The sequence below is a fragment of the Megascapheus bottae genome, chromosome 9 (assembly GCF_031878675.1).
Source record: "Megascapheus bottae isolate mThoBot1 chromosome 9, mThoBot2.hap1, whole genome shotgun sequence".
Classification (NCBI taxonomy): domain Eukaryota; kingdom Metazoa; phylum Chordata; class Mammalia; order Rodentia; family Geomyidae; genus Megascapheus; species Megascapheus bottae.
Genome location: NC_143517.1, coordinates 61,705,028 through 61,729,645, shown reverse-complemented (window position 1 = coordinate 61,729,645; position 24,618 = coordinate 61,705,028). Strand labels below are relative to the sequence as shown.

Here is a 24,618-nt window from a genome sequence, read left to right as displayed (position 1 = left end):
GTGGGACCAAGTATAGAGACTTTGCTGGCAGGTGAAGGACTGGGCATGCCATTTTCTGGAGCCTCTGGCCCTGCTTCTGCCTTCTCCAGTGGGCAAGGTGTCTTTCAGCATCATATGGTATTCTTTTGGGTTCTTTGTTGCTAACAATGCAAATGACTCTAGCAACCAGATCCAAAGGACTGGAAGAATATTGGTGTGCTTGTATCGATTATGGGAATCTGAATAGGCATGGAGAAAGAAAGTTGGCCTCAGAGAAGGTCTGAAGTTTTTCCTCAGCCAGTTTCTTTGCTTTCCTGGAGACCTTGGGTCACAGGGATTAGTCTGACACTCTGATTGGGCACAGAGCTGATTAGTCACACCAAAAGAGTAACTAGGGGAGGGTGCTGGACACTGGTTTGCATAGTTTCAGCCAATCTGGAGAAGATGACTAACCACGGAGGTAGCCAGCCAGTCAGCTCTCCATGAGCAAGCCCCAGTGAAAGAAGTCTGACATTATAGCTCAGACAGCTCTCAGTTTACATGTTGTGAAATGCAGATGTTGTGAGAATAATTTTGAGGGGGGGGGTCATAACCTGTGGAGAAGCTTATTTTATTTCAAAAAATTAATATTTAACCCACAATATCAAGAGCTCTCCTATAGTTTTTTTGTGTGTGTATGGCGTCAGTTACTCCTCCCAGAGACTAGTAAATGCAAAGAAGATTAGAGAAAGGAAGACAAGGGAAGGGAGAAGAAAGTAGGAAGGAAGAGAAAGCCAAAAGAAGGAAGAAATTGACATTGTGACGATACCGGTAAAACTGGGAGCTTGACTGAGTTCTTATTGAGTCCCAGTGAAGAAACATGGATGCCCATGTGGTTAATTGTAGTCTTCATTTTGGCTGAATCTACGCATCAGTGCCCCTAGGTATTTCTGGTATTTCTCCAAATTATGTAGGACCAATCAGCCCTGCTCCCAAACCACAGTGATAGGCTAGAGGCTCCAGGGAAGCAAAGACACTAGCTGAGAGAGAATTAGAGTTTCAGGATCAGGTTGAGAGTTCAAGAGTGAGTGGGACTGAGGGTGAAAACAGAATGAAATAACCTCAAAGTCGAGAGGCAGAGGCAATGTGAAAGGTGACAGCCTTTATTAGCCTGCCAGCGACTGCCTTGCCCTGAGCTAATGTCTCAAAACTAAGCGCAGCACAGACTTCTGATGAGGCAAAAGCCACACACAGGTGGCGGTTTTGCTCCCAAGCAAGCTGATTTACAGCAGCCACATCAAAGATCATTAAGGGGGGGGTTATTCTTCAATACTGGATATTAAAGATGGTCAGGACCATGTATTCTGCCACCTCAGCTGGAGACAAGAGATATGTGCAGTTCCTGGCTTGGGGGTGATGGTTAACAAGAAAGGAAAGCTGAGTTCTCACAAGAATCTCAGCAAATATACAAGACACCTGTGAAGGAATTGCTCTTTAAACATTCTAGAATCTTGGACGGAACCAGAGACTTGAATATAGTGAGGCTGATTTCATCCTTGCTTTATAGAATTAACTTTCTTCTTTACCTGACATACTGTCTGTTCCCAGGTTCTGGCCAGAAACTAAATCCCTTCAGCCTCGATAAACTCCCTACTATTAAAACACACAACTTTGACACAGGCATACTTGCTAAGCCCTCTTGCTGTTATTAACACTTCATCTCTATAAGCAATTAGACCTTTCAAAGGCACAACCACCGATGATTGCATATATTGTTATTTTCTGATAAAGGGAAGAGGTAGTTATCTTAGAGGTAGTTATCTGTCAAATGCTGCACAGTAACAAAAACTGTAGATTTGAATCACCTATCCAATGTAATCTAACTTAGTAATTTTTGATCTTTAAAAAATAGGGAAATAGCCAGGTGCCCCTGGTTCGTGCCTGTAATAGCTACAAAGGAGTCTGAGATCTGAGGATTTTATTTGGAAGCCAGCCCACACAGGAAAGTCAGTGAGATTCTTATCTCCAATAAACTGCTCAGAAAAAAGCAGAAAAGTCCAGGAATGGCACTGCAGCTGGAGTGCTAGAGTGTTAGCCTTGACTACCTTGGAACAGAGCCAGGCCCAGAATTCAAATCCCCAGGACCTGCAAACAAGCAAAACAGGGAAATAAAAACCAGGCTCTTTTTTTTTTTCCCTAGTAGAATTAGCAGAAGAATCTAAATTTACATTGTGAGCATTTTACATTTCTTGGAATTCCGAAGTATTTCTCCCCATGTAGAGATGTAGTCGTGTTTGGAATTTCATCTATCTAGTTCAGATCTTTTGACCTGGTCCTTAAGGGTCCATTCTCCATGCACTCTGTTAGGCTTCTGGTTCAAAAGCCCTCCCTGCAGTCCTCTCCTTGCCTAACTGCCAGCCTTCCCTGGCACTCCTGAAAGGGCTCCATGTGACTCTCCAGCCTCCCTCTTCCCTTTCATGCCCTTGGCTCCCCCAGAACAGTGAGACTGGACAACAGAATGAATACATTTCCTCGTAGTGGGCACAGCCTTCCATGGCTCTTCATGATGGAACTATGAAGACAGGACACAGTGACCCCATTACATTGCTGTCGTGGAATGGGAGGAAGGGGTTCATCTTTCACGTATTGCACTTTTCTTGGGAAATGGGACATACCGAGTGATCACTGTTTTTTACCTTATTCGCCATATTAACAATACCACGCAAACTCTAAGGATGCATCGTCTATTCCGGATCTAGTTTGAACCTTGAAGGGTGAAGGCACTCACTGATCTCCTAGGGAAGCCATTCGGGAAGTAGGGAAGTAGGCAGGCCTACAGTCCCACACTCAATGCAGCAGTGGGCAGGGAAAGCGGGAGGGGATCATGGATGGTGATTTGGGACATTTTGCTAGTCGGAAAGTGGATGGGTGTTGGGTAGTGATTTAAGGACATTAACTATAACGGGGACAAATAAGCTTTATATATGCGGTTCTCTTAAGTCTCTTCCTGTCGCTCATATTATCTCATGAGGTTAACACGTGGCTCATCTTACAGATTTGGAAACTGAAGTTAAGATAGCTCAAGTGAGCGCCACCGGGGAATTGAAATGGGAGTGGACTTCAGTAACCTGGCTCTGGACACCTTAAATACACTGGAAGGGGGGGAGAAGAAACAGAGGAGAAAGGGGGGGAGGAGAGGGGGCGGGATGAAGGGGGGAAGGAGGAGGGGTGGGGAAGGGGAAGGGAAGCCAGGCCAGGCCGAGGGGGCGGATTCGCTTCCGCGGGGGAGGAGTTTGGAGCCACCCCGGAGGGCGGTGGGCAGGGCGCGGTGGGGAGGGCGGTGGGCAGGGCGCGGTGGGCAGAGGGCGGTGGGCAGGGCGCGGTGGGCAGAGGGCGGTGGGCAGAGGGCGGTGGGCAAGGCGCGGTGGGGAGGGCGGTGGGGAGGGCGCGGGCCGGGCCGGCTGGGTAGCCTTCTCCCGGCCTCGGCCAGCCCGCTTTCTCCTCCCCGCCACCAGCCCCGCGCGGCCGCCGTAGCGTCCCGGTTGCCATGGTTCCCGGCTTGGGACGCAGAGGCGCAGTGAACGGCAAAGCGAGCCTGGGGCCCCCTCCGTCTTCAGGGGATCCGCGACCCCGAGGGAGGCGCCATGGGCCGGAGTAAGCGACCCCACCCCGTCCCACACTGTCCCCTGGGGTCTGGTTTGGGGTTCCCTGGGACCCTGGCTTTCAGCCAATGATGGCAGCTGGTCATCTGGTCCCCGTGGCCATTGCCTGGCAGAGGGATGTGTGTGTCTGGTGTGTGTGTGTGTGTATTCTCTGTGTGGTGTGTGTGTGGTTTGTGCGGTGTGTGTGTGTGTATATTCTCTATGTGTGTGTGTGTGTGTGTGTGTGTGTGTATCCTCTGTGTGTGTGTATCATGTGTGTGTGTGTGTATTCTCTGTGTGGTGAGTGTGTGGTGTGTCTGGTGTGTGTGTGTGTGTCTGTGTGTGTATTCTCTGTGTGGTGTGTGTGTGGTTTGTCCGGTGTGTGTGTATTCTCTGTGTGTATTGTGTGTGTATCCTCTGTGTGTGTATCATGTGTGTGTATCATGTGTGTGTGTGTGTATTCTCTGTGTGTGGTGTGTGCGTATCCCCTGTGTGTGTATTCTGTGTGTGTGTGTGTGTGTGTGTGTGTGTGTGTGTGTGTGTGTGTGATGTATCCTTTAGCAAAATGTCCACCCTGGCGAGGTGGTGGAGAGGAGAGCCGAGGACATCCAGGCCCCAGGGTGTGGACTTTCATAACCACCGGTGTGCAGGTTTATCGGGAATGGTCTAGGGTGCAGAGGGAAGAAAGCAAGAGTGGGCAGAGAGGAAAGTGTGGTGGTGACCAAGGCCTCAGCTAACCAACCCCAGAGTGCTAAACTTGCAGCGGACCTTCTGGCCTGCCCATGTTGGGGTGAAGCTCCATGTCGACCAGTCACTGGTCCGGGCCTTTCGGGAGGAGGACATTGCCTTGATTGAGGGGTCTCTTGATTGAGGGGTCTCTTGATTGAGGGGTCTCTTGATGGAGGGGTCTCTTGGTTGAGGGGTCTCTTGGTTGAGGGGTCTCTTGATTGATTGAGGGGTCTCTTGATTGAGAGGTCTCTTGATTGAGGGGTCTCTTGGTTGAGGGGTCTCTTGGTTGAGGGGTCTCTTGATTGAGGGGTCTCTTGATTGAGGGGTCTCTTGATGGAGGGGTCTCTTGGTTGAGGGGTCTCTTGGTTGAGCGGTCTCTTGATTGAGGGGTCTCTTGGTTGAGCGGTCTCTTGATTGAGGGGTCTCTTGATTGATTGAGGGGTCTCTTGATTGATTGAGGGGTCTCTTGGTTGAGCGGTCTCTTGGTTGAGGGGTCTCTTGGTTGAGGGGTCTCTTGATTGAGCGGTCTCTTGATGGAGGGGTCTCTTGGCCTAAGCAGTTCCAGCGGATGATGGTAGAGCTCCTTTCCTCTAGCAACGTTCCTCCTTCATTTTTTTGTTTTGTGTTGTGCTTTGTTGGTCATAGGGCTTGAACTCAGGTCTGGGCGCTGTCCAGTGCTCTTTTGCTCAAGGCTAGAGCTCTACCACTGGGAGCCACTACTCCACTTCTGGTTTTCTGGTGGTTAATTGGAAATAAAAGTCTCCTGCCCCAGGCTTGCCTTGAACTCTCATCCTCAGCGCTTGAGTCTTAGTATTACAAGTGTCAGTTCCAGAGCCCAGCTATGGCAGCCCATGGTGTCATCAAGGTAGCTGGAATGACTTCCCTCAGTTGTTGGGTGAATATCTACTCTCCTTTCAAGTTCAGGCTACTGTGTGAATGGCCTTCTGACCTCCCTTCTCTGACTCAGTTGCACTAACGACTTGCTCTTTCACAGGGAATTTCACTTTCCTAATGCTCTGTCATTGGCTCAGAGTACTTGGCGCTTTTCAGTAGTGTGAGCTCAGCACCCATCCACTGTTTTTAAAGATATCCATGGATGAAGGCACAGTGTAGGGCTGGATGCGCATCTTGACCCCAAATCACTAAGGCAAGGAAAATCTATTCCTCTTTTGTTTTTGAAGTTTCTGTTGAAAACAACAGGGAAAATGTTACATGCTACAGAAAGTAAACTTCATCTATTGTAGTCCCTCATTTCCCTTAAATCTTCAGTGTCCTTCGGTATGTTTGAAGATCCTGAAAAAATCTGCTATAGACGTGTGTTGTTTGATTTTCTCCTAACCCACTGAGAAAGATCAGCTGCTTACAAGACATGCAAATGTCTAAAAGGAATGAACACTATATTGCTGGTGTTGGAATATTCCAAAATGTAGCTGAGTGGACTTTGTAGAAGTAAATGTAGTAGGACAACCTTCAATACACTGGGAATGGTCAGGTCAGACTCTTTGTTCTTACTGTGATTTTATTAATAAATGTTCAGGAATTGAAAAGAAACCTGGGATGCACAATCAGCTCAACCATGGAATCCTTGAGTCCATAAGTATTTATCCAAGATTGTTACTATTCCTCATTCCTGCAGGCATGCAGATATTTGTTTTGACTTCTGCTAGGTAAGACATTTCTCCGAATCCACTGGTAGCTCCATTTCCTTTATTAGAAATTTTCTAAAATAAGAAAACAGAACCACTGTCTCATGCCTGTCTCTAACAGGCATTGCATATTGATTTGAAATAGTCTTATGATAGTGCCATGTTAATGTTTGTTCTAAGTCAGAGAATCACCTCACACAAAGGCAGTGGGCAGTGCTGCAGTGTTTGGAGTAGGGTTTTCTAAAGGTAGATAGTGATCTTGGTGTTAGAGAAAGTTTGCTTTCGAGGACACTGTATGTGAAACTGCGAAATGTTTTCAGAGTTAAGAGTGTGGTCAATGTCATCTCCAACCCCCATCTAGCTCTCTGTGCACTTCTTGGGGACTCTGGGTTGTGCACTGATGAAGTAGTATTATATACCAGTCGTTTCCTGGATATTACAAAACAGCATGCCATTCAGCAGTGTCTTATTAGAGTAGAGATCAGAAAAGAACCATGAGTAATTTCATACCATCCCAATTCTATCTTCCTTTGTGATTCTCCATGTTTAAAAAAATGTCTCTTAATTGTGTATAATTATTGACATTGAGCTATGTCTTTTGTGTGATGGTTTGCTGTCAAGCCCCTCCTCGTGTGTGTGTGTGTGTGTGTGTGTGTGTGTGTGTGTGTGTGTGTGTGTGTGTGTTAGTTATCCATGCTCAGGAAGCTTTCTTCATTGCACTCCTTTAATAATTTTTTAGCCATCTAAATTCTCATGGTTAGTGAATATGGATCAACATAATGTCTTCCTAATATCTACATGACTCAGAAAGGGAAGACCATAATTACATGCAAGTGATGAGCCTACACACACTACAGCACAGTGATAAATTTCATGAATTTTGAAACACATAGCTGGGAATATAGAAGGGTATTTGCTAGCGGTAGGAAATTTGCCACTCCTATAAGCCTTTAGGTTTGGATAAAGTAGAAAAGTCTTCTTTGATGGCAGACTAAAAGGAACTTCTGATAGTTTAATGCCTACAGCCAGTTGACTTGTACAGGTACCCTGTGCACCCATATGACCATACAAGGCCAGAGGCTAGAGGTCAAAGGTTGCTTAAGATGCTACCAGAATCCTCCAGAACACAGCCAATTCAAATGTGGATGGTATCCCTTTTAGGGGTTCAAGTTAGGGAGGTCCCTGTTACTAGGGATGCCAAACTAAGCTTCGATTGGAATTTAAGGCAAAAATGTAGGTAAGAAATTAAACTACTAGAGCACCTCTTCCTCCAAGACATGTATTCCTTCTTCAAAATCCAAAAAGCTGCACAGAAAATGTTTCTCAAACTCTTTGGAATTCTATATCAGAGCATGTGGCTTGGGAAGAGCTGGGGCTCTGGCCCGCCCTTCCCTTCCCTTCCCTTCCCTTCCCTTCCCTTCCCTTCCCTTCCCTTCCCTTCCCTTCCCTTCCCTTCCCTTCCCTTCCCTTCCCTTCCCTTCCCTTCCCTCACCTCTCCTCCACTCCTGTCCCCTTCCCTCCCCTCCTGTCCCCTCCTCTCCCCTCCCCACCCCTCCCCTTCCCTTCCCTTCCCTTCTCTTCCCTTCCTTATATCCCCTCACGTCATATACACAGCCAGGTAATCCGTGTCCCTGTAAACAGCTGCTCCTTGGACTGTGTGGCAGTCCTGTGGCAGACTGTGTCTTTTGAGGATAAGCCAGGAGAAGTGCAGAACTTCCATTCACACTTGGACCCCATTTCACAGTTAGCCCATTGTTTTCTCCATGGTCTAGAGGTGAACATATAATTTCTGGATCAGCCTATACCCCTGACCGCATTGGCTCCAGGATCAAGGTCAGCAAGTCTTCTAACAAGCCCCTTCCCTGCTAAAAGTTTGTGTGGTTTCAAACACATGTCCATCATTAGGTTTTGAGGGTCTAATTTGTAGTAGTAATGACCATATCCCATTAAGAGAGTTCAGAGATCATTTGAAACGCCCCATCTCAACCCCCTTGATTCATGTATATGCTAAGAAAAATAGAAATAAATGACAGATAAAGATGATATATTTTGGTTTATTCAGCAGACATATCAAATTTATTGTCATCACTCACTGCCAGCGGATATTAAGTTATTAGAACCAAACTTGGAGGTCTGGAGGGCAGCTCAGTATTTAGCTCTTGTCTAGTGATAGGGGCTCTGGGTTTGATTATCAGGACCACAAAAGGGGACAAACAAAAACGAAAAAGCTTTCAGGGTTGGTTTATAGGAAGTGTTCTTATGGTTTTTTTCTCATCCTTGAGTAGAGCAGTGATATTTGAAGGTGGGGGAAGCATGCAGTAGGGCTCTTTACAAGCCAGGGCTAACAGGGCTGGACTTTCAAGCTCCTTGCAGCCCCTTCCCTGAATCAGCTCTGCAGCCATCTCTGCCTGTCAGCTGAGCCTAAAGTTGAAACAACAGAACATTCTTCACGTGTGGTATTTCACTCTTATTGTCTTTGTCTGTCTTAGGAACTCATTGCAAACTCCTCTACCTCTGACCACACAAGTGTTTTTATATTAAGACAAGACAAACTCCATTTCTTAAGAATGTAGCATATAGATGAGGTCAGCAAGGTCGCTAGGAAGAACTAAACACACTGCACATTCAGGAAGCCCGAGGAATCTTGACAAGCTTTTCCCCCAAAATACAGTCACAGGTGGGGGACAAGGTTTAAGTGGATCAGCAATGCCTGGCATGGATAAAGTCCTGGATTCACAGTAAACACGCACACACACACACACACACACACAAACACACACACACACAATACACGCATGTGCATGTGTGCTCACGCACACACACAGACACCACCACCACCACCATCACCACCACCACCAACAACAAAAACTGGCTCTTACATTTACCATCAATCCCTAGACAGATTATTATAACTCTCTAAGCTTCAATTTTATACCTGAAAAACATAAACAATAATTCTACAGCCCTGCGTGCAAAACATTTTGACTAGTATGTGGCGCCTCATATGTGAAAATGCCAGTATTAATTATTTCCTGGAGTGGATATATAACATGTATATATTGTACCTAGAATCTGAACAGCACTGGAAGATCGTATCTTTGGTTTTAGCCAGTCTTGAAGCCATCATTTATGACTCCGTTCTGGGCTTCTCCACTGGGCTATGATAGGGTCTGTGCTCTCAGTTCACTGCCGTCACATTCTGAAGCGTGTACTGCATATTGTTCTTGTGAGGGGCGATAGGTACCATCCCCTTCCCTCTTGTGAGAAGGTCTTTTTAATCCTTCTAGAAAAAGAACCAATATTGCCTAAGTTTTAAGAGTGTAGTGCAATATCTGGAATGTTCCTTTTTTTAGGAATTAATAAACATTGATGAAATGAATGAATGAATGAATGAACATTCCTCATGAATATTTCTCCTCCTGTCAGTGAGACTGATTCTCAACAGAAGTTTCTCTGTCTCAGGTCAGCTAGTGGATGGCATCCAATTTGACATGGCACTGTAATAGGAGTTTATATAAACATTCTCACCAGCTCTGTGTCCATCCATTCACATAGCACACATGCAAAAAACAAGCATGATTTCAGGTACACTCATGTCTCTTTCTCCCCTATGACTTAAGTCATGGCATTATCAAAACTCCACAAGAAGGCAGGATTCACTTAGGTCTGAAGAATTTACATTTCACTGTACAGAAAAAAATCCCATGCATTAATAACATAACACTTTGATGAACAATGGGGTGGAATTGTAATATGTAGCAAATTGTCTTTCAGTCACAGAAGATCTTATTAGACGGAATGCCGAGCACAATGACTGTGTAATTTTTTCCCTGGAGGAGCTCTCCTTGCATCAACAAGAAATAGAAAAACTCGAACATATTGACAAATGGTGCCGGGAATTAAAAATTCTTTATCTTCAGAATAACCTCATTGGAAAAATTGGTAAGTTTCAGTGGTCATGATTTTTCTTTAACATTTAGCATGAGGAGAATGCTGAATAATTCTGTAGTATTTTTAAAGTACCATGTCTTTATACAAATACTGCATTTTATTATAAATAGAATCCTGTATTCACAATTTAAAGTATCTTAAAAACTTTTTTTATTGGCAGAATAACGTATAGAGGAGTTACAATTACATTCAAAGGAACATAGGCTCAATGGTTTCCTTTACTCTCCTAGCAGAGGATCACAATAGTTCAAAACCTAGGTACATAAGGTTATTTAGGATGAGACTAAATGAAAGGATCTCTATTCTGTAGTATTCTTAAGGCATAGCAATAACCAAAAAAAGAGTGAGGTAAGAAAACACACTCTACCATGTCTCAGCAGTTGTGTGAGGGATGCCCCCCACCCTGTATACTTAGTCTTGATGCATGCAAGAATCTCCATAGGGATTTGAGAGATATGTTAAAAGTGAGGGACACATTAAACTAGCTATTTATTTCTAAGCTTGAAAAGCAGGAGGGTATAATTTGTGTATTTGTCAATGTTTACTTTACTGTGCAAAGCTTAAAGAGTTATGTAAGGTTCAAGTCCTTCTCACATCCCCACGCAGTATGATTGCTGATTCCACCATATTGTCTAAGCACAAGGCCTTGGGCTCTACCGCGGGTTTGAGGGGGTTCTAATCTGGACACAAATTGATAAATATAGGGATCTGGTGGTTGAAGATCGAAATATTACTACTGTTCTAGGGCATGCAAACAGAGAAGCCACATGTTGAGTGGTCTAATCGAGAGTCTTTATTGAAAGACTGGTGATTGCATGGTGGATTCCTGTCTCAAAGACCAGCAGCCAGCAAATACTCTTAACACTGTTAGGAAACTTAGACACGAAGACCAGAGAGGAAAGAAACAAAAACAATACCAACAACGTCATCTCCATTGGAGAGCTGAAGTGGGATGCCATGGCGACTGAAGAAGGCCTCAGAGACAGGACACAGACACAGAGCTGATCCCCACTAACTGGGGTCAGGTCAGCGGGTAGGGTCACAGGAAACTAGCATCCCACTGGACTGACAGGTTTACTAACCGACCATCCAAGTCTCCACTCCGGCCTTCAGGGATTCAAGCATGCCCATCACATGGGAGGTGGGGCTTCATTGTTTCCTGTCATGAAGACAAAATGCCAGACCCCACTATCCACCAAGATGGTGCCAGCCAGACCTGATCTTCCTACTTCAATAAATCCCCTTCAAGAATGTGGTTTTGACTTGTAGCCAGGCAGACTTGCTGATTTTCCCCCAACATCCCCTCCTCACACACAAACCTGTCTACCAGTCACATGCAGAAATGAGCAAGCACGGGCTCTGCCATTAGGTAGACCTGACTACAAACCCTGCCTTTGGTACTGACTGTATGAAACCAGTTAAGTCAGTTTGCTTGTCTGAATCTCAACTTTGTATGCTATAAAACAGACTGAATAATACCTAACATACAGGAACTGGTCTAAGGGCTGCATGCAATGTACTTACCAAGTGCTCACCTTGGGATACCTGCTCATTAGGTGAAAGCTTCTGTGCGGTTGCTGTTAGTAGTACGATAGTGTACCTCAGAATGCAAATGGAATTGGAGGAAAAAGGATGGAGTGAGCTGATACAGAAAAAGTGCCTGACCTTGTGTGCTCTAGTGTTGGAGTCCAGAGATGAGCTTTAAAATTCTGAGTTAACTTTCCATAGTGTTATGTTGTGATTCTCAAGAGGAGACATTTTCCCCCCACCAAGATATTTTGGATTATGTTGTCACAAATGTGTGTGTGTGCGCGCACACACACACATACACACGCTAACCATCATACAATGAGCAGGAAGCTCTACAAGAACTACTCAGGACTGCTGAGTTTGAGAAAATCTGGTAGTGCTTCTAGTTCTATGGACTTGGAAATTGGCTTCAGGATGTAAAAAGCCTAAATTTGCATTTTGGAAGATTGACAAAAGCTCTATATTTCTTCAGCTAATTATTTTCGGCATCTTTTTGCTACTAGAAAATAGAAACTCTGGAACATTGTTCAAGTTGAAAAAAAAAAGGCTGTACAAAGAAACCACCAGCTTTTATGCATGGGGCATTGAAGAACGGTCCTAATTGTAGAGATCTAAAAGTTCCCAAAATTTTAATCTCCACAGCTGGGTCCATCACAATCACTAATTAGTGGCATAGTATTTCAGGCCTTTTCAGAGCTATGAGAAAGCTGAAATTTTGCTTCCAGCGTGTTCCTAAATTAAACACTCTTTTAAATCCTAATAATGGGATTTTTTTTTTCAGTTTTGCTCCACCCATGGGCATTGAGACACTTATTTAGCAAGTTAAATGACTTATCTGGGATTCACACTTGCTCTCCTGCCACTGAGGCAGAAGTTTGCAAAACAACTGCCTTCCCTAAAAGCCAGGGCCTCCCTGGGAGTGCAGATGGGCTATGGGGGAAGGCTGAGCTCTAGGCGGAGGCAACTGTGAGCCAAGGACCATCTGGGTCCTCAGGAAACTGCAGAGGGGTTGGAAGTGGGTTCCGCTCCTCCATTTCCCTGGGGCCTCATGAGAGTGGAGGGTTATATGATTTGGTTCAGGACGAGTCTGTGGGTGATAACGAATAATGCCCAGACTCCCCTCCCGCTCTCTGAGAAGGCCTTGCCTGTGGTATCTATTTATTTTCCCCTCTGACCACTTTGTCCTTTTGGTCTTAAGGAGTCAAGGAAAATCTTTCTGACAAAATCTTTGATTTCTTCCTGAATGCATGATTTGTTCTTCCTGAACAAAATCTTTTCAAATGACAACACTGCAGAAAGGGAATTCTGTTTTAACCAGGTATTATTTGACTATGAGCTGGAATTTTTAACAGTGACAAATTGGAATACTGTTGTTCAGCATTCAGACTAGACACTGTGTTTGTCATAATTCTTGGCTCCCAGAAACCTCTAAGTCTGCTGACTATTGAGTTCCAGATGGTGCTAGAGATCCCTTTGTAAACATTAGTATTACGTGAATAATTTAATTGCTGAAAGAAGCTGTAATTTACCCCCCATCCTCATTTTAAAAAACTAAGTAAACTGAGATGAGGCCTCAGAAGCCAAAATACTCTCAGATCTATGAGAACATATATATGATGGCTTACACATTTAAGATAAATGATTAATTATGATAAGTGTGATGACTATCAGTTATGATATTTCTAAGATCCTGAGAAATAGGCAGAAGAGGCATTATTTCACTGAGGCCACCCCAGATATATTTCTCTTTCCAAGACCGTCATCTTGCAGGTTGTCTTAGAAAGAACTGTTCTTTTAAGACATTATAGAGAGGTTTAGTGCATGGCTCTGGAGTCAACTTTTTTGTGCCTATCACTTGACTTTGAACAAGTAGACGGATTCTCAGTGTGTCAGTATTCTCTTTTGTACAAAGGAAACACCAACGATTGTTTTCTCACAAAGTTATTAATAGGCTAAGATAGCCAAAATTATCAGAGCACTGTATGGTGTATAATAAGTACTTGACAGCCTTAGCTACATGAGCTTATTTCGAAAGGCCCTATTCCACAGAGATTCCTTGTTGTTGTTTTGTTTTGCTCAGGGCCTCTTAGCATCCCTGGGCAACCCAGTGCGCAGAGGACCAAGCTTGAACTTGCAATAAAAGACTCTCGTGTGCTTACATTGGATTTGGCTCCTTGGTGGTCTTTGGGGACCCCCAATTCTGGGCACGACAGTTTCACCTCTGTGGGCTTTCAGAATTATTAAGAAAGATAATCCTGTATTCTATAGAATTGTCCTTGAAGTAAATGTATCCCAACTCCATGCTGAGAGTAAAGAAAATGATTTCTTTTTACCCATTTATAAGTTGTGGGAGTGAAGAATACTTAGCCTAACATACCATGTAAGCCCCACAGAATCATGTGGTATTGATAGGACAGACACATGTATGCTTCTTGTATGTTTCTTGTTAGTGGCCCATGGATATCTGCCTGTGAGTGGTAGAACAAGTGACAAATGGCTTTTGGCCAAAAGGGAAATCTCCCCTCCCAGCAGTAACCTACACTCCAAGGTTGGTTGATTTCTTCTTTCTGTTTCACTAATCACAGTGTAAGCATTCTCCTCCAGCTTACTCCCCACAATTGTGAGTACCAATGGGAACAGGACTTTTATTGTTAATAGGAGCTAGCAGGACAAAAAGCTAGGGAAAGCTTCTTCTATTTGAGAATACTTAGTCTGCATGTCCTATTCTATAACATGTGACGTGCGAGCTACTTGGATTAAACTAGTGTCCAAATCCTTCCATAGCAAAAGACACTGGCTGAAAATGTATGGGCCTAGCTTGGCTAAACTACTCCTCTGAGAGTTGGGCTAGGTTGTGGCATGAGCAAAACTAGGTTCCATTGTGAAGGGTGGAGGTAGAGAGGGATGCTGTATAATTACCAATCAGATAAATATTTGAAAACACAGCATGCATTTGCTAATTGTAATACTCATCCTTATACTGTCTTATCATTTTCAGTGTATATTCTTGTAGAAAATGGCTTTTGCATTGAAGGCTAATTAATTACATCACTGGTATTTTTCAGAAAATGTTAACAAACTCAAGAAACTTGAATATTTGAATTTGGCCTTAAACAATATTGAGAAAATTGAAAATTTGGAAGGTAAGAATTTTACTCTTTTTTTAATAAAGTAAATATTTGAACATGCAAAGATTTAAAGTTAGGTTTAAACACTATTATATAAACAGGAAGTATACTTATAGAATTGACGTTTTATCTAAATCCTAGATTTCTTGCTTCTTATTTATCTATTTGAAATAGGGAAGGGAAGGGGAAAAAAGATGATTGGGAGGGGGAGGGAAAAGGCAACAACAATATGGGAAGGGGTATCAATGTGTGAGAAGTAATGCACCCGCTACCTGGCCAGTGTAACTGTAACCCCTCTATACATTATCCCGACAATAAAAAAAGTCAAAAATGGGAATCTACTTCCATCTTAACTTAGTTTCTTTCCCAGGAGTAAGTGGACTTAACACTTCCATATACATACAACCTGTTTTTTTCATATATTTTTTATTGTAATTAATAGAAGGGTTACATTATATGCACCAGATAGAAGGTGCATTACTTCACAAACATTGATACCCTTTCTCATGTCTTGGTCCCCATTTCGCTCCCCCCAACCCCGCCCCTCATCTTGCTTTCCCCCCTCCCTTATCCGATTTCAAATAACTAAATACACATATATCCAATATATCAGATAACTAGGTGAAATACTGTAACAATATGAGATAGCCAAGGGACAGCAAAAGAGATGAGAAATAACAGTACATTAAGGACAACAATCATTCATTATATGGCTTTTATTTCTATATCCTTTTATTTAGCTTCATACTATATGGTCTTATGTATCTAGGTTTAGTTCTATTGTAATTCTCTGCTAGTAGAGCCCAAGGTTTCTACTGATTATGAGAAATGAGGGAAACCATTGAGCCTATGTTTCTTTGAGTCTGGCTTACTTCAGTTAATATGATTTTTTCTGTCTTTCCATTTCCTTTTGTATCATGCTTCTTTCTATCAATGGGATCATACTGTATTATCTTAAATGTGATTTCTTCTAGTGTCATTTAATAGTGATATCTCTGACACGAATGTCTTTTGCTATTCAGGGAGAAGGTCTGGGGCTGTGCATGAACTCACCCTACACCATTTGTCCATTGATGGACATTTGGGAAAGTTCCAGCATTTTGCTAAAATAAGCACGTCACAGCAAGCATCCTTCCACATTTCCACTGTGCATGTGCACAGATTCCTTTTACAAGTTTTTTAGATTTTTTTATTTAGAAATGAAATTCCTGGATTTAAATCTGCATAATTTGAAATGCACTGCCATGTTTTTTTCCCAAAAATATTGTTTAAACTTATACTTGTATGTAGTAGTCTCTGTAAGTATCCATTCCCATGCAAGTTCACTGGTGATTTCCAGAAACAGGAACTTTTAAAGACAGGAATACAATATTATCTAGTGATGGTTCCATTTTGCAGCTCGTGAGTACTGTATACAACCTTTTAGCTCCTTATTGAATATTCATATTATATGTGTTAGAAAATGTTTTGTATCTTTTGGCCTCTTTTCTCTTGATTCATCTTTTTCTATTCTAGAGATATTAACCAACTGTCAAATATGTTACAAGTCTTTATTCTTTTGGGGGGGGGCTTGGGCTCAGGGTTTGAGCACTGTCCTTGGACTTTCTCAAGGCTTCAGCTCTACCACTTGAACCTCAGCACCACTTCTGGCTTTTTTTTTCTATGTATGTGGTACCTAGGAATCGAACCCGGGTCTTCGTGCATGCTAGGCAAGCACTTTTCTACTAGGCCAAACTCCCGGCCCACAAGTATTTACTCTTGACGTACTTTTCATTTATTTTAATTATGAAAATAAATTTCTATTTCAGTATACCCAGCAATCCTTTTTCTTTTTCCTTATCTTCAAATAGTTGTACAAAGGAGTTTTAGTTTAATATGTTTACTCTGTGTACAATTCACAGTCCAGTCACCTCTTCCACCCTCTCCCACAAAGTCCACCTATCTGGTTTCCATCCATCCTCTCAAGTTTCCTGGTTCTGTTTTCATGGAAGTACGTTGAGTATTATGACTCTATCGGTCCACCATTCTTCTTTCCATTTACCTATCTTTCTTTCCTTAATCCCCATTCCTCTCAATCAAGACATGTTCCAGCTTCCTGATGTTCATTTTGTTAAACTTTGGTTAATTATTCAAAGATGTTACACCATAGCATTCTTCCTCTGAAAATTCCATACTTTACTCAATCTGATCACAAATATGTGCATATGGTCCTTTATTGTGCTTCCATAAACATTTATATATTAGTGCTAACTTCCACATATAAGATAAAACATGCTTCCTCTGACTGTCTAAGCCTGACTTACTTTCTTCTAGATCCATCTATTTCCCTGTGCAAATGATATAATATGATTTTTCCTGATAGATGTATAAAATTCCATTGTCAATATTCCATTTTTGATCCATTCATCTGTTGTAGGACACCCAGGCTATTTCTATATCTTGGCTATTAAGTATAGTGCTTCCTGCTGGGTGGTTGGCCTTGTGGTAGAGTTCCTGCCTATCATGCACAAAGACCCAGGTTCAATTCCTCACTACCACAGACATAGAAAACAAAAAAGCCAGAAATGGTGCTGTGGCTCAAATGGTAGAGCTTTAACCTTGAAAAAGCTCAAGGACAGTGCTCAGGCCCTGAGTTCAGGCCCAGGATGCCCCCCCCCAAAATAGTGCTTCACAGGTAGGGGGCCTCTGCTGCATCCTGACTTTCAATCTTTTGGATAAATGCCTATTGTCCTATATTAGTTTTGTGAGGCCTCCATACCCTCCATGTCAAATCACTGCTGTCACTTATCATTGCTGTCACTTCAGTGGGACCCCAATGGCCATTTCACTCACTTTCCATTCACCCGTGGACTGGCCCCTAACAACACTGAATGTACTTTCTCCCTCCATCCTTAACACTTCACAGAAATAGGATCATAACATATGTGACCTTTTGTGTCCTTTTTATTTTTTTTTGCCAGTCCTGGGCTTAAGCTCAGAGCCTGAGCACTGTCCTTGGACTTTGGACTTTCTCAAGGCTAGAACTCTACCACTTGAGCCTCAGCACCACTTCTGGCTTTTTTCTATGTATGTGGTACCGAGGAATCGAACCCGGGTCTTCATGCATGCTAGGCAAGCACTTTAACCACTAGGCCAAACTCCCGGCCTGTCCTTTTTGTTTTTAACATAGCTTAAGGTCTTCAAGATTCTTTCATGTTGTGGCATATTTTATGATAGCTTCTTTTTCTGGAGGAATAATATTTTATTGAACGATTGTATTACATTGCGCCTTCCCCTTCATTACTTGATGAGCATTTGGGCTTTTTCACTTCTGGGTTATTATGAATCAAATATCTGTCAACATTCATGCATGAGTTTCTGTGAGGCTGGGCATGGTGGCTCAAGCCTGTATTCCTAGCTACTCAGTAGGCTGAGACCTGAGAATCGAGGTTCAAAGCCAGATGGGGCAGGAAAGTCCATGAGATTCTTATCTCCAATTAATCACCAGAAAACCAGAATGGTGCTGTGGTTCACATGGTAGAGCATTTGCCTTGAGCTGAATAGCTCAGGGACAGCACCCAGGTCCAAAGTTCAAGCCCCATGACTGCCAAAACACAAAACAAAACAAGAAAACAACAACAACAAAAAAGAAAAACCCCAAGTTTCGGTGAGGGGAATATGCATATTTTTAGTTAATTTCGTAGGAATAGAATTGCTTGGTTGTAGGGTACTGCCATGTTTAACTAAGGAAGTTTGAATTATTTTACAAAGCAGTTACACCACTTCACATTCACACTAAGAATACACGAGGGCTCTAATTTCTTCACTTCGTTCTTGTTCTTGGTAGTTAAGGGCTTTGAGCTCCTTTTGCTCAAGGCTAGTACTCTACCACTTTGAGCCACAGCACCAGTTCTGGGTTTCTGGTGGTTCACTGCAGATAACAGCCTCACAGGACTTTCCTGCCCACCTGGCTTTGAACTGTGATTGCGAGTCTCAGCCTCCTGAGTAGCTAGGATTTCAGGTATACTCCACCAGCTCCTGGCTTCTTCACTTTTTTACCTATACTGTTCTTTTCTGGTTTCATTTGCATGTGTTTGAGACAGAATTTTGATGCCTAGCCTGCACTGGCCCCTGGCAATCCTCCCACATTGTTCTGAATGATGGGATTATAAGTATGTCCACTATGCCTGGCTTAATTCGCATAGTAGAGACATTCATAGATTTGAAGTGGTATATTATTGTCGTTCTTATGAGCCTAATGATAATGATATCTAGCATTTTTTATATTTATTGGGCGTTTTTTATCTTTGAAGAAATGTTTCACAGGTAATTAAATATTTTAATTAAGGTGTCATCTTTTAAAGTCTTTTCTTTAAGATTTTATTAACATTGATTTTTACATCGTATTTGAAATGGTCATGTTTAACAAACAAGTATTCAAGAAGGGAATCTCTATATACAATCACTGGCACATAGATTTTAGAACATAATGAAAATTAAGCTGAAGGTTTGTATGTCAAAGATATATATTAATCTATATAATAAAACATTAGATGTATAGAGTATATATCCCATCGTAGATTTTTTTGTCTATGTAGCTATGTTTGTATCTCGAAGACCATGTCCATAACCTTGGGTACCCATTGAGTCATCGCTCTTGGACTGTTTGAACCTAATATCCACATATCAAGGAGACCAGGTGCCTTTTGTTCCTTTGATCTTGACTTATCTCACTCAACATGATTTGCTCTGTTTCCATCCACTTCCCAGTGAATGCCATTATTTTATCTTGTCTGTTGGCTATGTAGAATTCATATATATATATATATATATATATATACACACACACACACACACAATCACATTTTTTTAATCCATTCATCTGCAGAAGGGCCTCTGAGTTGTTTCCATCACTTGGCTATTGTGAATATCCTGGGCTATGATGCTCAGGATAGATGCCCAGGAGTGGTATGTAAAGTCTTTTATATGCAAACAGATATATCATTTAGACATATAGATTCTCTCATTTGGTGGTTTTCCTTTACAGTTTGCTTGTTGGTATACTTTGAAGTACATTTGTCTCAATTTTGCTTATTTTTCAGAATAACATAAGCCATATAGAATGAGCCTAGAAATGTTTCTTCTAAATCTCTGTTTCAGGAGTGTTTGTGAATGAAAGGTATTAATTCTTCTTTAAAGGCTTGATAGTATGTACAATAAGCCTTCTGTTTCTGGATTTTTCTATGTAAAAGCTTTTTGTTAATTGTCAGGGTAATGTAGAGAGGGGTTACAGTTACGTTCATCAGGTAGTGTATTACTTCTCGAGTATTGACACCCCTTCTCATGTTTTTGTTGTGTAAAAGCATTGTTTGATTCTGAGTTACCTACTAGTCAGTGTCTACTGGTCAAAGGTTTTCTTCTTCTTGAGTCAGTTTGTCAGTTTATGGCTTTGTAGATTTTTTCCTATTTTACCTGGGTCATCTTATTTGTTGGCACATTCTCCTTTTGATTTCTGTAAGTCAATAATAATATCCTTTCTTTCCTTCCTGATGGTAGTAAATTTGGATCTTTTCTTTTTGGAAAAAGCTTGGTTAACATAGCTTAATGTTTGTAAAATATTGTTGATTTCTTTTTCTTTTTTTTTTTTTCTTTTGCCAGTCCTGGGGCCTGAACTCAGGACCTGGGCACTGTCCTTGAACACTTTTGCTCAAAGCTTGTGCTCTGCCATTACAGTGCCACTTCCAGCTTTTTCTGTGTATGTGGTACTGAGGAATCAAATCAGGGGGGATTCATGCATGCCAGGCGAGCATTCTTCCACTAAGCCACACTCGGGGCCCTATTGTTGATTTCTTTAAAGGACCAACTTTTGATTTTGTTGATTTTCTCTCTACATTTTATAGTCTTTTTTGTTTATTTCCTCTCATTATCTTTTCTCTTTTTTGTATTTAGTTTATTCTTTTTCTACTTTTTAGAGTAGGAGACTGTGTTAGGCATTTAGAGTTCTAAATTTCTCCTGAGCACTACTTGTGCCTTGTTTATTACCTTTTGGGATGCTGTGTTTCTAGCTTACTGAATTACTGTCTGCTTTTGAGGCTGATTGTTTATCTAGTTTCTCTATCCATTTTGAAAGTAGATTATTTGGGGTCATGGACCTCTCTCAGAGTTTGTCTTGTGGCTCTTTCAGAAGTTAGAAATCGCAGTGCTGGGTGTCTTGCCTTGTGGCTTTTGTTTGAGCAGTCATGAATGCTCCCACGTCTATAGGCTCTGCCTCTCATCATCACAGGGAAGGAAGGGATCTCCTTAGGAGTCACTGTGGGATAGAGTTGGGTTCTCAGCAGCTCCTCTGTGGCAATCCTGCTGGTCTTCTCACTCTGGGACTCATAGACTCAGGTCCTCTGCTACCCCCATACAAGCCCTGCACCAGAGTAAAGTCTGCATTGTTCAATATCACTTTGAGTTACTCCCTAGTGTCTTTCCATTTCAGCCTGGAAGATGCTCTCTGATATTTCTGTAGGGCAAATCATCTAAAAATGGTCTCATTTATCTTTCATTTTGAAAACTTTTCTCAGATAAAGAACTCTTGTTTGACACTTTCACCCTCCTTGCCACCTTTCCTTCTCTCTTTCCTTTCTCCTTCCCTCTCTCCTTTCCATCCTCCATCTCCCTCCTGCTTTCCTTCCTTACTGCCTACTTACCTCCATGCTTCCATCCCTCTCTCCTTCCTTCCCTCCCTCCCTCCTCTTCTGCTTCTCTTCATTGTTCCTTTCTTCTTCCTTTTGTTTTTTCCCCTTTTCTTCTGTTTTCCCTTCTCTGTCTACCTATCTAACATCATCTAATTTTCTGATGACCTTCTCTTCTGTTTTCTTTGACCTTCCCTAGACTTCTTTTCATTGGATTTTTATCATACTATGTTGACCATCTCTGTATTCCCTTATTTGGTATTTAGTATTTCAACAGCTTTATCTTTTTATTCAATAGCCTGGGACATTTCAGCTGATTCACGTTACAATATATTTACTTTATATTCATTTTTCTCATTTTAAAATACAGTTTATTCCTAATTAAGTCCTTATTTTGGCCGTAATTTTCACTTTTCTCTCACTGCCGTACTGGTGGCTGCTTTTTGGTGGTGTGTATTGTTCTTGTTTGGATGAAGTATATTCTAAAGTCCTTTGCAGTCTGCTTTGTTTTGCCTCAGTTCTTACATCATCTCTCTCTCCTTTCTCTTCATCTGTGCTGTCTTGCAGTTTATCTTTTGTGCTGTTTAAGTGACAATACTCGATGTCAGATGACAGTCACAGAGGATCGAGTGCACCAGGCGGCCGGTGGGGCTCAGTCTGCAGTGGTGAGATTCTGCTTCCTGAGCCAGCCGCCTCCTCCTGCCTGCCTCTCTGCCAGGGTTGGGCACTCTGACGGGTGGAGCTGCCGACTGGCAGCTTCCAGGCACAGTGCCGGATGGGAAGCAGAGGCAGGCAAGCTGCTCTGCCCACCCCACTCCCATCTGCCCACAGCTAAAATTGGGAGGTCTTTACTTAGGTCATGATGGCTTTAGTCTGTTTGGGTCCTTTTGTAGAAATGGATTTTCCAGTGACTAGAAAGATCGAGGACCAACAAGGACATAAATATGCACTGTACATTTTTAACTTTTATGCTAGAAAACAACCATTATGAAATTCCCAAATTCAGCATCGGTGCTGAAGTTGAGATGATTTGTTCCAGAACCTACTGCTTTAGAAGTTGAGTCACTGCTTTCTTCCAGCAAACACCACAGCCCTATTTCGCTTGAGAACAGGGAATGAAATAAATGTAGTGAATGTCAATGTTCTAATACACGTTTTGCCGCTGTGATCACATGCATGTCCATGCCTTATTAGAATACACATTTTAATTTGAAATGTTGAAGTGATGAAAGTGTTCATTGGTGTCATCCAAGCCTAATTACCTTTGTCAAGAGTATCTCACACAGATGAAAGGTCCTATTATCGTGTGTTTTCTTTTTCCACCACAAGAGGACAGCACTGTCCCTATTGTCTTTTGGGCTTTGCAGTCTGCAGTTTACCTCCTTTTACAAACCCGTTTTGGTTTGTGTCTGCCAGCTTAAGCATGGATGTAGTAGGTGCAGGGCCATTTAGGGGCATGTTTGAAGGAGCAGGGGACAGTAAGCAGTGATGTGCCACCTGTCTACTGGAAAGTAATTTTACTTCATTCAAAGGGTTTCTTTTTTATTGCTATTGCAAAGGCGATCTACAGAGGACTTGCGGTTATCTAAGTCAGTAATAAGTACATTTCTTTTAGGACAATGTCACCTTTTTCCTTGCTCTCTCCTGGTTTTCCCTTCCTGTCCCGATGTACAAGCTGAATAGTTCATATGTAACATCACATCTAATGAGTTCTACTGCTGCATGAGTTTACTCTTTGTCCTTTCACATCTGTGCCCCATCAACAAAAGAGAACAAAAGCAATGAAGAAAAAAATCTCTCGTTTCTGTTTCCTGGAGTTCATTTTTTGCAAGTTATTTCTTTTTTAAAAATGTTATTATATTGTTGGGATAATGTTTAGAGGGGTTACGGTTACATTCATCAGGTAGTAGGTACATTACTTCCTGCATGTTGATACCTCTTCTCATGTTTTTGCCCCCCCCTTTCCTCTCCCACACCCTTCCAATCATCTTGTTTTCCCCCTTTCCCTTCCCTATTTCAAATAAACATATATACAATATAACAGGTAACAAAGTCAGATATAGTAACCACATGAGATTAACCACGGGGGGAAAAAGAGAAAAAAAATAACATCGTACATTGAAAACAACAATCACGAAGATTAACCTCTTGTTTCCATACCCTAGAGATCCTTTCATTTAGTCTCATCCTATATGACCTTATGTACCTAGGTTTTGAGCTATGGTAATCCTCTGCTAGGAGAGTCCTAAATGTGTTCTTACTATTGCAAATGAGGGAAACCATAAAATCCTATATTCCTTTGGGTCTGGCTTACTTCACTTAATGACTTTTTCCAAGTCTTTTCCTGGAGTTCATTTTGATAAATAATTTTTTCTGTGATTGGAGGTACAGAGGCATTGAGCCATAGTGTCTCTCCCCTGAGAGTATATTCCTCCTTCGTTCTCACTATGTGTGGGTGCCTGGAGTCCTGAATAAGTCACCATGTCCCAGTATATTTCAGATCTAGCTTCCACATGTGAAAGAACACATGGGCTGTTTATCTCTTTGAGTGTGGCCTGTTGTTACATGAAAGGAAATCGTCTTAGCCTTCAAAGCAAACCAAGTGCCAGGTGCCCCAGGTCTTACGTCATCCTGCACCAGCTTCTTCTGTGCTTGTTAATCCACTGGGCATTTTTGCCAAAATAAAGCAATCATGCAGACACAGAGAGAGGAATTTGGCTATGCTATCTATATATGTAGTGTATGTAGAGACAGCATACATTTTCATAATTTAGCTGTTGCATTATCAAGTATATTGATGTGTCTTAAATAACTTCTTAGTGCTTAGTACTTGAAGCGTCTTTAATTATGTTTGTTATTATGAACAGAACTGCTCTGAACAGCTTGGTACAAATCATCTCTGCTACAAGAAGCACTTGATTTCCCCTCCTTGAAATGAAATTCTGGGGTATGGAAGGGTAACAGGAGGGGGGTGCTAAAAGCCTGTTTTATGTTTCAACCAAGTAACATGCTAAAAAGTATAAGCACCATTTCACATGATTGTCAATATTCTAAATTTTTCTGTATGCTTACCAATCTAGTAGACATTTTTGTTTTATTGCCCTTTTATCATTCTTACAGGTCTATGTGTGTGTGTGTGTGTGTGTGTGTGTGTGTGTGTGTGTATGTGTGAATCGTGGGGCTTGAACCCTGTATGTGGGTGCTATCTTTAAGGATTTTTGGCTCAAGATTTGTGCTCTATCACTTGAGCCACAGCTCTACTTCTGCATTTTTGGAGAAAAGAGTTCTATACAGCCTTCTCTGTATAGACTAGCGTGGAACTGAGGAGTCAGTACCTGGCCATGCATACAGTTCCTTTTTGTTGTTGTTTTTCTTT

General features: G+C 42.1%; 1 protein-coding gene across 2 annotated transcripts in view; it reads left to right on the top strand.

Annotated features, from left to right (window-relative positions):
* The first annotated feature begins 3,503 nt into the window (after window positions 1-3,503).
* Window positions 3,504-24,618, top strand: part of Dnaaf11 (dynein axonemal assembly factor 11) — a 78,625-nt gene continuing 57,510 nt past the window's right edge. For both annotated transcript variants that reach the window (XM_090339422.1, XM_090339421.1), the window contains exons 1-3: window positions 3,504-3,612; window positions 9,749-9,916; window positions 14,521-14,598. In XM_090339422.1, coding sequence (XP_090195548.1) covers window positions 3,603-3,612; window positions 9,749-9,916; window positions 14,521-14,598 — 256 coding nt within the window. In that variant the 5' untranslated portion in view covers window positions 3,504-3,602. The remainder of the gene's footprint in view (window positions 3,613-9,748; window positions 9,917-14,520; window positions 14,599-24,618) is intronic.